Source organism: Musa acuminata, chromosome BXJ2-1 (genome assembly GCF_036884655.1).
Source record: "Musa acuminata AAA Group cultivar baxijiao chromosome BXJ2-1, Cavendish_Baxijiao_AAA, whole genome shotgun sequence".
Lineage (NCBI taxonomy): Eukaryota > Viridiplantae > Streptophyta > Magnoliopsida > Zingiberales > Musaceae > Musa > Musa acuminata.
Window position 1 is genome coordinate 38,653,581 of NC_088338.1, and position 13,467 is coordinate 38,667,047.

Genomic DNA, 13,467 nt, shown 5'->3' on the forward strand with positions numbered 1-13,467 from the left:
AGGGAGATCGTATATCCCTGTTTCCTTGTAGATCTTTAGGAGAGGGTGAAGGAGGTCAAGTGTACTCCTCTCTAGCAGTGATCCACACAGCAAGGCTGCGAAGACGCTCCTCAAAACTCCAGGTCTGCTCTGAGGTGGAGAGGGGGAGGAGAATGGGAGAGGCAAGCAAAGGCTCTAGCCTATGAGGCTCTGAATCCCTCTTATTTATAGAGGTCCCCTGTCAAACCCTAATGGATCCTCCCCTAGTGGGTATTGGATCTGCATCCAATAAGACAAGGGCTTCGTCGAATATCTCATATCCGAACATCTACTCATCGCAATGCCTACCATATGTGTGTGACCCTCTAAGCCCAATATCGAGCTGGCCGTGAGTCATACCTATCAGAACTCCTTCTAACTTAGTGAATTATTATCTCTGTAATAATTCACTCGACTCATCGACTACGGACGTACTAAGCCACTACGCCGTAGTCCCCAGACGATAAAGGAGAATCCAATCCATTGGACCTATTTGTCCTCAGTTACCGTGTACCTATAGTCCCTCATCCATCTAATATCCCAGAGACCGTATATCGAGCATGGTGCTGTCAGACCCATATGGTTTCTACTCGAGTCTCACTCTAATCGGATTCTCCCAGAGAACTCTTTCTCTCTCAACCCGAATGACCCTGGCCAGGGATTTGTCTAAGCAAGAACACATGGGATATTCCTCTCATGATGCCGAGAGTGGATGATCCTCTATCGACACTCAATAGCCCTCGTAAGGTCGACTACCACTCCCAATGACCAGCTGTACTAGATCTGGGATAGCCAAACCTATAAGTCTGGTATCAAAGAGTGGAGCACTCATACAGGACATCCTTGTTGTCTCAAGTCTAAGGACCAAATACACCACTAGGACTATGGAATCGCTGTTTGACAATAAGGCATCATCAACCATCCAGCATTTCGTAAGCGGATCAATCAGTGAACTCATTCTCCAATGAGCACCTGTACTGTATCCCTAGTGTCCCTACACGAGCAGCTGTGAGACCAGCTGCATCCATTATATGGACGGGTATATAGCACACTAGTCTGTCCGGTTATCACGATATCCCCCTCAAGTAACCTATGATTGGGATTATTTAAGATTTGTGTTTAAAGGTGAATTGATCTCTTTATCGTGATCTCATCACGATCCGATTCCCATTGCACAAATCCAAGGACATCACAATATATATATACATATATGCAATAGTTATAAAGTGATATATGCCAAAATATAATAAGCAAAAAAGATTCTGTATTAAATCACACGGGCCATCATTCACGTTATTAGCTTATTGGGCACCTATGACTAGCAATCTCCCACTTGACCTAAAGTCAATCACATATGTGTCTGATCCCCATCAGACCCTTGTGACGCTCAAAGACAATCTGAGACAACGGCTTTGTTAGTGGATCTACAATGTTATCTTCGGATGTAACTCTTTCCACTGCTACATCTCCTCGGGTTATGATTTCTTTGATAAGGTGGAACCTCCTCAGAACATGCTTAGATTTCTAATGAGACCTGGGTTCCTTCGCTTGAGCAATCGCCCCGTTGTTGTCGCAATATAAGGAGATTGGCTCCTCGCTACCCGGCACGACTCCCAAATCTGTGATGAACTTCTTCACCTAGACTGCCTCCTTTGCTGCATCTGATGCAGCAATGTACTCCGCCTCTGTGGTCGAGTTAGCAGTAGTATCTTACTTGGAACTCTTCCAGCACACTGCTCCTACATTCAAGGTGTACACGTACCCCGAATTCGACTTGCTATCATCGACATCAGACTGAAAACTTGAGTCTGTGTAGCCTTCAATCTTAAGGCTACTACCTCTATATATTAGTAAAAGATCCTTAGTCCTTCTCAAGTACTTAAGGATATACTTGACTGCTTTCTAGTGCTCCAAGCCTAGATCTGCCTCAGACCTGCTCGTGACACTCAGAGCATGTGCTATATCAGGCATAGTACATAGCATGGCATACGTGATAGACCCTATTATTGAGGCATAAGGTATCATATTCATGTTTGCCCTTTCTTCTGGAGCCTTTGGGGACATACTCGTAGAAAGCGATATCCCATGTCTCATCGGTATGAGACTTCTCTTAGAATTTTTCATGCCAAACCTTTTGACAATGGTTTCTATGTACTTGGACTGGGACAAGCCAAGCATCCTCTTGGATCTATCTCTATAGATCCGAATCCCCAAGATATAGGATGCTTCCCCTAAGTCCTTCATGGAGAAGTGTCTAGATAACCAAGTCTTTACTGTGGATAGCATTCCTACGTCATTCCTGATGATCAGGATGTCATCCACATATAACACCAAAAAGGTGATAGCGCTCCCACTTACCTTCTTGTACACACAAGGCTCATCTTCGTTCTTAACGAAGTCATAAGATGTAATTGCCTCATCAAATCTTATGTTCCAACTTCGGAAAGCTTGCTTTAGTCCATAAATGGATCTAAGCAACCTACACACCTTATCTGGGCAATTCTTGGACACGGATCCCTCAGGTTGTATCATATACACCTCCTCCTCGAGGTTCCTATTGAGGAATGTGGTTTTCACATCCATCTGTCATATCTCATAATCATAGTGTGCTGCAATAGCCAATAGAATTCTGATGGATTTTAGCATTGCTACGGGTGAGAAGGTTTCGTCATAGTCAACACCTTGCCTTTGACGATACGCCTTAGCCACTAGTCTTGCTTTATATGTCTCTATCTTTCCATCTACTCCGATCTTTTTCTTAAAGATCCACTTGCAACCGATGGGTACAATACCTTTGGGCGCATCAACTAGGTTTCAAACCTTGTTGTAGTACATAGAATCCATCTCAGAATTCATGGCTTCTTGCCACTTCCCGGAGTCTATACTCATAATAGCCTCCTCGTAGGTCTGAGGATCAATATCCTCAATATCCTCTCCTCTAATATGTCCCACATATCTTTCAGGAGGATGGGATACTCTGTCAGACCTACGTAAAGTTGAAACTTATGTATTAGGTACCTGAACAGACTCGGGCTGTAGAGTGGTGCTTGAGCTTGGTTCTCCAACCTCGCTCAACTCTATCATGCTCCCACTATCTCCGCCAAGAATGTGTTCCTTCTCAAGGAACACTGCTCTCTTAGCTACAAAGACATTTTGGTCCTCGAGATGATAGAAATAATATCCATAAGTTTCCTAGGGGTATCCCACAAATTTGCATCGCTCTGTCCTCGATTATAACTTATCGAGGTTGTATCTTTTAACGTGGGCAGGGCAGCCCCAAATCTTAACAACCTTAAGATCAGGCTTCTTCCCTTTCCATATCTCATATGGTGTAGACACTACCGACTTAGTTGGAACTCTGTTCAGAAAGTAAGCTGCGGTTTCTAGGGCATATCCTCAGAATGAGATGGGTAGGTCAGCGAAACTCATCATGGACCGTACCATGTCTAATAGCATACGATTTCTCTTTTCAGAGACACCATTGAGCTGAGGTGTATAAGGAGGTGTCCATTGGGATAATATCTCATGGTCCTTGAGGAATTGAATAAACTCTGTACTTAAGTACTCACCTTCTCGATCTGATCGAAGAGTTTTGATACTCTTTCCAGTCTGGTTCTCCACCTCATTCTTATACTCTCTGAATTTCTCAAAGGCCTCGGACTTGTACTTCATTAAGTACACATATCCATATCTTGAGAAATCATTAGTAAAGGTAATGAAGTAGGAGTAACCACCAATGGCATGAGTTGATATGGGTCCACATACATCACTATGTATGAGTTCCAACAGCTCAGTGACTCTCTCCCCAGTTCCACTAAATGGAGAGTTGGTTAGTTTTCCACGAAGACAAGGCTCGCAAGTTGCATATGACACATAGTCGAATAGATCTAGATATCCATCATTTAGCAACTTTTGAATCCTTCCTTCGTGGATGTGACCTAACCTACAATGCCATAGGTATACATTGTTCATCTCATCTCATTTCCTCTTGGACATATTTACATTCATGATATGTAGAGTAGTGTCTAGCATAAATAAACCATTATGCAATGTTCCTTTCGTGATGATCTTATCATCTAATAATATCGAACAACCATTGTTTTCAAAAACTAATTTATATCCACTAATTGTCAAACATGAAATGGAGATAATGTTTTTGATAATAGAAGGAACAAAATAACATGCATCTAATGCAATAAAAGCTCCACCAGGCAAATGTAGGGCGACCTCGCCAACAGCTACTATAGCAACTTTTGCTCCATTACCCATCTTGAGGTTCATCTCACCTCTCTCTAGTCTCCTAGGCCTTGCTAGAACCTGCAACGAATTGCATATATGATAAGCACTACCGGTATCCAATACCCATGTGTTATCATAAGAGTCTGACAAATGGAGACTGATCATGAATGTACCTGAAGCTTCACCAAGCTTTTGTTTCGCCTTTTCTGCAAGGTACTCTTTGCAGTTCCTCTTCCAATGCCCATCTTTGCCACAGTGGAAGCACTGGTCTTTGTCCTTTGCTGGGTCTTTCTTAGCAACCTTTGCTTTACCTGGTCTGCCCTTGCCCTTTCCCTTCTTAAGGGACCTTTCTGCTTTCCTTTTCTTTCTGGTCTCACCAGTGTAGAGAACTGGCTTCTCTTTCTTAATAGTACTCTTTACCTCCCTCAATATATTGAGGAGCTACGGGAGAGTCACCTCAAGCTTGTTTATATTAAAATTCATTATAACTATGAAAAGGAATCTGGTAGGGACTGAAGCACAATGTCCATACATAAGTTATCCTCTAGGACCATTCCTAGACCTGTGAGTTTCTCTATCCACTTAATCATCTTTAGGACATGGTTATGAACCGGTGTCCCCTCAGTCATCCTAGCGTGGAAGAGGCTCTTGGATATCTCATATCGCTGAGTCCTTCCCTGTTCCTCAAACAATTTATGGACATGTAGGAGAATGGATCTGGCATCCATCTTTTCATGTTGTCTCTGTAACTCAGGAGTCATAGAGCCCAACATATAGCACTGAGCAAGAGTGGAGTCATCAATGTACTTCACGTAGCGAGCGATCTCATCCTCTCTTACCCCTTCTTTGGGCGTAGGCATCACTGTATCAAGGACGTACACGATTTTCTCCGTCGTGAGAACAATTCTCAAGTTACGGAGCCAATCCGTATAATTTGGACCAGTGAGGCGATTGACATCAAGTATGCCACGTAAGGGATTTGAAAGCGACATTTTCTAAAAATAAAGATGCAGTAGAAATAAATAACATGCAAATTTTACAAGAAATAAACTATCAAGATATGGACTTCTATCTTAATATGCTCCCACTATTTTACTAGCGAGTCACGCGACACCCTCAGCACATGAAACGGAAGTCTCCGGTAGACTTCTAGTGGGGATCAGGATCCAATCAGCGTCTTAGTGTAACCTTGAGGGACTCAACCAATCACACTAAGCCTAAAAGGTAGGCAACTCTTGTTGATCACAACTCCTTGTGATTCTCATCCTGTTCGGCCTCCGAATCACCATGGTCTCGAGGGACTCGACCAACCATGATGCTCGGTTAAGTCAACACTTTCGTTACAAGATGAGTCTGATTTGATGATATACCCTTGAGGGACTCGACCAAGCATACCATGTCCTCGGGTCACCGATGACATCTCTATGTCGTAAGCAAGATAGCGAATTTCGATATAGGTGAGTCTCGAGGGACTCGACCAACTCAACCTACACCGGGAATCGGTTCCTACTTATAACGATGGAAGGCCACGTGGGTCAATCTAATTGCCTCATGTTTACCGACTTAATATTATCGAGAGAGATGTTTCTATGATTTGGTCTCCTAATATGACATGTCACATATATACATATTTAATATATATTTACATCGCATGCAAATATATATACATATCTAGTATGTGTATAAGCAATCACACTAGATGATCATGGACCACAACCTAATGTGATTAGGCCCGAGCCAGTAAGCCTAATCACTCACATCAAAATCTATGTGTGCAACGGTGCATCTTAATGCCTTGTGATCGTCCATCTCATCCTCGTTGGTTCCGTCGACATCTCGATGCATCTTCATACATCGTGATCGTCCGTCTCGTGGGTCCCGCTATCGCATCCATGCTCCCGCTGTGCCTCATCTGATGATTACAACTTAATCATAGGCACGCAGGCCCGACAATAAATGAGAAATATAATGGAGGCTCGCAGACACCAATAATAATAATCACAAGTACACACATCACACGGTCCATGATCATCCGTCCACACATCATACATCACATGTATAAATAATCATCATCATGTAGGACTACTAGATAATAATAAAAATAGTAATCAACTAAACCTTTTAATTAATTAATATTTTATGAAATCAGGGACATATAGGGAATTTCTTAATTCCTAGGGGTATTTTCATAATTTAGACAAAAGACAAAAGCTAGAATTTCTCAAAATTCGAGGGGCAAAACTGTCAAACCCTAATTGATCCTCCCCTAGTGGGTATTGGATCTGCATCCAATAGGACAAGGGCTCCGTCGGATATCTCATATCCGAACCTCTACTCATCGCAATGCCTACCATATGTGTGTGACCCTCTAGGCCCAATATCGAGCTGGCCGTAAGTCATACATGTCAGAACTCCTTCTAACTTAATGAATTATTATCTCTATAATAATTCACTAGACTCATCGACTACGGATGTATTAGGCCACTACGCCGTAGTCCCCAGACGATAGAGGGGAATCCAATCCATTGGACCTGTTTGTCTTCAGTTACCATGTACCTATAGTCCCTCATCCATCTAATATCCTAGAGACCGTATATCGAGCATGGTGCTATCAGACCCATACGGTTTCTACTCGAGTCTCACTCTAATCGGATTCTCCCAGAGAACTCTTTCTCTCTCAACCCGAATGACCCTGGCCAGGGATTTGTCTGAGCAAGAACACATGGGATATTCCTCTCATGACGCCGAGAGTGAATGATCCTCTATCGACACTCAATAACCCTCGTAAGGTCGACTACCACTCCCAATGACTAGCTATACTAGATATGGGACAGCCAAACCTATAAGTCTGGTATCAAAGAGTGGAGCACTCATACAGGACATCCTTAGTGTCTCAAGTCTAAGGACCAGATACACCACTAGGACTACGGAATCGCTGTCTGATAATAAGGTATCATCAACCATCCAGCATTTCGTAAGCGGATCAATCAGTGAACTCATTATCCAATGAGCACCTATACTGTATCCCTAGTGTCCCTACACGAGCAGCTATGAGACCAACTGCATCCATCATATGGACGGGTATACAACACACCAGTCTGTCTGGTTATCACGATGTCCCTCTCGAGTAACCTATGATCGGGATTATTTAGGATCTGTGTTTAAAGGTGAATTGATCTCATTATCGTGATCTCATCACGATCCGATTCCCATTGCACAAATCCAACGACATCACAATATATATATGCATATATGCAATAGTTATAAAGTGATATATGCCAAAATATAATAAGCAAAAAAGATTCTATATCAAGTCACACGTGCCATCATTCACGTGATTAGCTTGTTGGGCACCTATGACTAGCAAGTTGTGTCTACTTTCGGAAGTTAACTGATGACTCTTTTGTGTATTTGTTGCTTTATGTTGATGACATGCTTATTGCAGCTAAGAATTTGTCAGAAATTCATACTTTGAAAATGCAGCTGAGTAGTGAATTTGAAATGAAAGATTTGGGAGCAGCTAAGAAAATTCTTGGCATGGAGATCAAAAGAGATCGAGGAGTTGGAAAATTATTTCTGACTCAAAAAAATTACCTCAAGAAAGTCTTGGAAAGGTTTGGCATGAAAATTGCTTAGCCAGTGAGTACTCCTCTTGCTAGCCATTTTCGGCTATCTACTACTCAATCACCATAGTCAGTTGAAGAGAAAGAATATATGGTGCAAGTTCCATATTCCAGTGCCATCGACAGTATTATGTATGTAATGGTTTGTACTCGTCCAGATATTTCATAAGCAGTCAGTGTGGTTAGTAAATATATGTCTCGCTAGGGTAAAATACATTGGCAGGCTGTGAAGTGGATTCTCAGATACTTGCAAGGGACTTCAGATGCTTGTTTGGAGTTTGGAAAAAATCGTGACACTTTGGTTGGTTTCGTCGACTCTGATTATGCTGTAGATCTTGATAAACGGAGATCTTTAACAGGCTATGTTTTTTGCGTTGGCGGTTGTGCAGTTAGTTGGAAAGCTTCCTTACAACCTATCGTGGCTTTATCTACTACAGAGGCAAAATATATGGCAGTGATAAAGGCGATCAAAGAAGTTTTATGGTTAAGAGGTTTGTTCGGCGAATTATATCTGCATCAAGGTGTTACTACAATTTACTATGATAGTCAAAGTGTTATTCATTTGACTAAAGACTAGATGTATCACGAGAGGACGAAACACATCGATGTGAAGTTTCATTTTATTCGGGATATCATTGTTGAGGGAAAGGTCCTTGTTCAGAAAATTCATACGAAGGATAATTCAGCTGATATGCTTACGAAACCTCTTCCGATTTATAAGTTTAAGCAGTGCTTGGACTTGGTTGGTGTTCATTGTTGGTGATTGCTCGTTGGGGCTTTTGTGAAGAAGGTGGAGCAAGTATTGTTGGGACATGCCAAGATGGAGATTTGTTAGTTTGACAAGTCCCACATAGTCCCATATCAGGAAAATCAAGTTTGGTATCTTCTATTTAAACTATAAATAAGGGCCTGGGCTTTGAAGTCAAAGGCACTACAAGAAAAACCTAAGTGTTTGCTTTGGGTTTAAGTCCACACTTAGTTAAATAGTTTGGGCTTATAGTTTGGGTTTTTCTTGTTTAGTATTTTCGGGTGTTTTATGGCCTAGGAACATCTTCCTAAGGCATTTGTAATTGTCCCTCTTTTATAGTAGTAATTTGATCCTCCTTCGTCCGTGGATGTAGGTCAATTGACCGAACCACGTAAATTTGGTGTTCTTGTCTCTTTTTATATTTCTGATTTATTATCTTTATTGGGTTGCCAAATTACCCTGTGGTAAATTCTTGGGGCCTGCTCTAACAATCTCTATTGGGACATATGTGATAAGAACAACCCGAATCTAAAATCCATTCATTTTTAGACCTCGTCCTATCATCAGTAGCAAAGAAAATATTTCTAAAATTCTCATCAGCTGCTACACTAGCTTCAGCAGACTTAGTAGTTTTCTCAACAAGTTTTCCCTTTTCCTTTAATTTATTTTTTAATTTAAAGCAATCAGCCTTAATGTGCCCCATTTTTTGACAATATCTACACTCCAAATTTCTATGTCTGGATTTAGATCTAGATTTAGATCTACTACTATCAAATTCTCTTTTATCAATTCTATCCCTGACAACCAAACCCTCAACCTGATTCCCTCTACTTTCCCCAGTGATATCCTTGTCTATATGCTCCTTAGATTTTAGTGCAGATTTAATAATTTCCTGATATGAAATTGTTTCTTTTCCATAAATCATAGTATCACGGAACTACTTAAAGGATTGGGGAAGAGAACACAAAAGTAATAGGGCTTTATCCTCGTCATCAATTTTCATATCTATATTCTCCAAATCCATAACTAAGGAATCAAAATTATCAAAATGTGAGAGTATAGATGTGCCTTCAGTCATTACAAACTCTACTTCAAGTAGAGACGATTCTCCACTATCCTCTTTATATACAAGGCTTTAAGCTTGTCCCACATGCTCTTTGCCGTAGTCTCTGTAGCTACCTCTTGTAAAACCTCATCAAAGAGATTTAAAATAATGCTTGATCGGGCCTTCTTATCCATACCCGCAAGCTCTTCTTTTAACATATCATCTGGAATGTTCTCAGCTCCCTATAGTGCAAAATCAACTCCGTCTTAAACCAGAATGGCCTGTATCTTGAGTTGCCACATGCCAAAGTTGATATTTCTATCGAATTTCTCGACAACGATCTTTGTTATTATCATCGTTGCCAAAAGATCCTGAAACCAGGCTCTGATACCAGTTTGTTAAAGCTAACCCTAGGAAATTTACCAAAGGGTACTTTGGCAACAAAAAAATAATAATAAAGCAGAAAAATAAAAGAGACAAGAACACCAGATTTATATGGTTCGGTCAATTGACCTACATCTACGGACGAAGGAAGAGCAAATCACTACTATAAAAGAGGACTATTACAAATGCCTTAGGAAGATGTTCCTAGGCCATAACACCTGAAACTACTAAATAAGAAAACCCAAAGCAAACAATTATGTGTTTCTTGTGGTACATTTGACTTCAAAGCCCAGGCCCTTATTTATAGTTTAAACAAGAGATATCAAACTTGATTTTCCTGATGTGAGACTATATGGGACTTGCCAAACTAACACCAACTAAGTCACGTCCTTGACTCCAGGACTTCATTTTGCTTCATGCCTTGCTATCGTAGTTAATCTTGCATATGTAAAACACACTTCGATCTAGACAATTAATACTAAGCAATAATCATGTTGTCCGGCATGTCATTGGTCCCTTGATGCTTCGTCCGATTCTTCGGTGCATCGTCCTCTCTTGCGGCCTATTGCCCAATCGGTCAATTGACTCCGCAACTCCGATATTCTTGGCGCAATATCCACTCTTATTGGCCCGATTCCTGAATCCACCGCCCGAAGCCTTCTGTCGATACGTCGACCGTTCCTCCGGCCCGACGTCTAATCTTCTGACATGTTTTTCCCCGGCCCAACATGATTCTTCCTGCTTTAATTATCTCATCCTGATCGAAGCATCCCGCGTCAATCAAAACACAGATTAAATCATAAACACATATCAATTGGTTTCATCATCAAAATCCGGGATTCAACATATGTGACTCTCTAGGCCTAATACCAAGCTGGCCATAAGTTGAACCCGTTAGAACTCCTTCTGACTTAGAACTTCTTCTGACTTAGTGAATTATTATCTCCATAATAATTCACTCAACTCATCGACTATGGATATACTAAGCAACTATGGTATAATCTATAGATGGTACAAGAGAATCTAATCCATTGGACCTATCTGTCCTCAATTACTATATATTTAAAGTCTTCAATCTATCTAATATCCTAGAGACTGTATATTGGGCATGGTGTTGTCAGACCCATATGGGATCCATCCTAGTCTCTTATTGAATTCTCTCAAAGAACTCCTCTCTCAATCTGAAGTGACCCTAGCTAGGGATTTGCTTGATTGAGAATATAGAAGATATTTCTCTGATGATACTAAGAGTGGATGATCCTTTATTGATACCCAATTGCCTTCTAAGGTTGGCTACTATTCCCAATAACGATTTGTACTATATCTGAAACTTCTAAACCTATAAGTCTGGTATCAAAGAATGAAGTACTTAAACAAGATATCCTTGGTACCTCAAGTCTAAGGACTAGATACACAATTTAGACTACGGAATCATTATTTGACGATAAGGTATCATTAACCATTCAACATTTTGTAAGTGAATCATTTAGTAAACTAAGCACTTGCACTATACTCCTAGTGTTCTCACACAAACAACTATGAGACCAATTATCTCCATCGTATGGATAAGTATATAATATATCAGTTTATTCGATTAGATGTCCGTAATCTATGACCATAAATATTTAAAATTTATGTTTAAAGATAAATTGATCTAATTAATTATTATGATCTCTTCGTAATCTAATTCTCATTGCATAGTTTCATAAATATCATAATATATTTATTATATAATATAAAGTAAAAAATATCATAACTAAAAGTAACTATAAGAGATTAAGCAGCAAATTAATTGTGGGCTACATATTGTACATCAAATCATTATCAATATATTTTCTTATATAAGTAGAACCCTTAACACTTGTTCCCACAAGCTAATTGGCCTCGGGAGAGTTCACCAGAGTTTTTTCTTTTAGAAATCAGATTTTTATTCTCCCTTGTTTATGATGTAATTAGTTAAATTAATAAATAAATATTTACTTTTTCAAAAAAAATAATTGCAACAAGAAATTGTTTACATTGTCTTCTTGAGGACTTGATGGACTCCTCATGGCTGTTGTTGAGCATTGCAAACATCCTGAGCTTCCTTGAGTCACACAAGGCATGTCAGAATTTTAATACCTCATCTCCTTCGAATGTGTTTACATGCCATGCATTTAGTATTCATTATCGTCAAGAATTTTTATCCTAATATGTGCAATGTTGTCTCTTTTATAATCCTTGTTGTACGTATCCTATCGATGATAATGTAATAATCTAATTATACTCGAATATCAAATTATTCTATTGTAAAAATTAACTTGCTACCATCAATTAAGGGTAAAAAACTTGATATCAGTAGTATTCTAACAAATTCATTATACATATTCAAAGTTTCGTAATGAAATATTTGCTCCTATAAAATTTTAATATAATGTAATGTATAATGAAATATTTGCTCCTATAAAATTTTAATATTTGCTCCTATAAAATTTTAATATAATGTATAAATATACATTATACATTATAAATATACATTATAATGTATAATGTATATTTATAACAAATTCATTATAAATATGTGGATGAGTGAATTCTATAATTTTAGGGTTTCATCGAATATAGGAAACAATTTGGGCTAACATGATGGATATTAGTGTAATTTTTGAAATGTATTGATTAGATTGGATAAAGTCTTGATAGATCAGTATATGGATAGATTGGATAAAGTCTTGATAGATCAAATCTCATTTTCTGACGTTTATGTTAACAAGAATAAATAAGAATTATGGATATTAAATTATACTTAAATGTAGAGGATGATACAAAAATCCCGAAAACCCTTGCCGGCCTGCGCTGTTCTCTTCTCCTGGCTTATGTAAGCACCGCCTCATCCTACATCCGTATCCAGTGTGAGCCCGGGATACCAAAAGGCAACTTCCGATTGGTTGTTTTTGTGTGGGTCCAACAAAGAGAGTTATGAGGACCTTTCTGGTAGCGCATTCTTTCGTGCGTGGTGACTGGGACGGGACACAGGTGACACACCCCTTCCCCACTCACCCACTTAAAAATGCTCCGACCGGCCGGCCATTCCCATGGCTTCTCCTCGCCCGCTACCCCGAGTCCGTCCCCTCTGCGCTCTCTTCCTCTCTCTTCTCTTTCTCGTTTTCCTCCTCCCATGGGCGGCCGGCTCTTCTCCGCTGGAGTCATCCCACCTATATCGAGTCCTCCACGTCCAAGAACGGGAGCGCTTACCGCCCGCCGTCCAGGTGGCCGCCGCCCGTGGCCTTCTCGCCCGCCTCCTCCCATTCCACGTTTCCAGCTTCGAATTCGAGATCGTTTCCAAGGTCGGCAAGTTCTTGATAATGTCTCTTACTAAGACAGACGATCAAATAATATGAATACGTAGAATTTATTTCCTAAACTTGTTG

The 13,467-nt window shown here is 40.1% G+C and overlaps 1 protein-coding gene across 4 annotated transcripts in view; it reads left to right on the plus strand.

Moving 5' to 3' along the window:
- The first annotated feature begins 13,064 nt into the window (after nt 1-13,064).
- The window catches only part of LOC104000580 (alpha-N-acetylglucosaminidase-like), a 76,241-nt gene continuing 75,838 nt past the window's right edge, over nt 13,065-13,467 (plus strand). The window contains exon 1 of one of the 4 annotated variants that reach the window (XM_065094005.1): nt 13,065-13,383. In XM_065094005.1, the coding sequence (XP_064950077.1) occupies nt 13,132-13,383 (252 nt within the window). In that variant the 5' untranslated portion in view covers nt 13,065-13,131. The remainder of the gene's footprint in view (nt 13,384-13,467) is intronic. The other 3 variants (XM_065094006.1, XM_065094008.1, XM_065094009.1) reach the window with 3 other exon arrangements.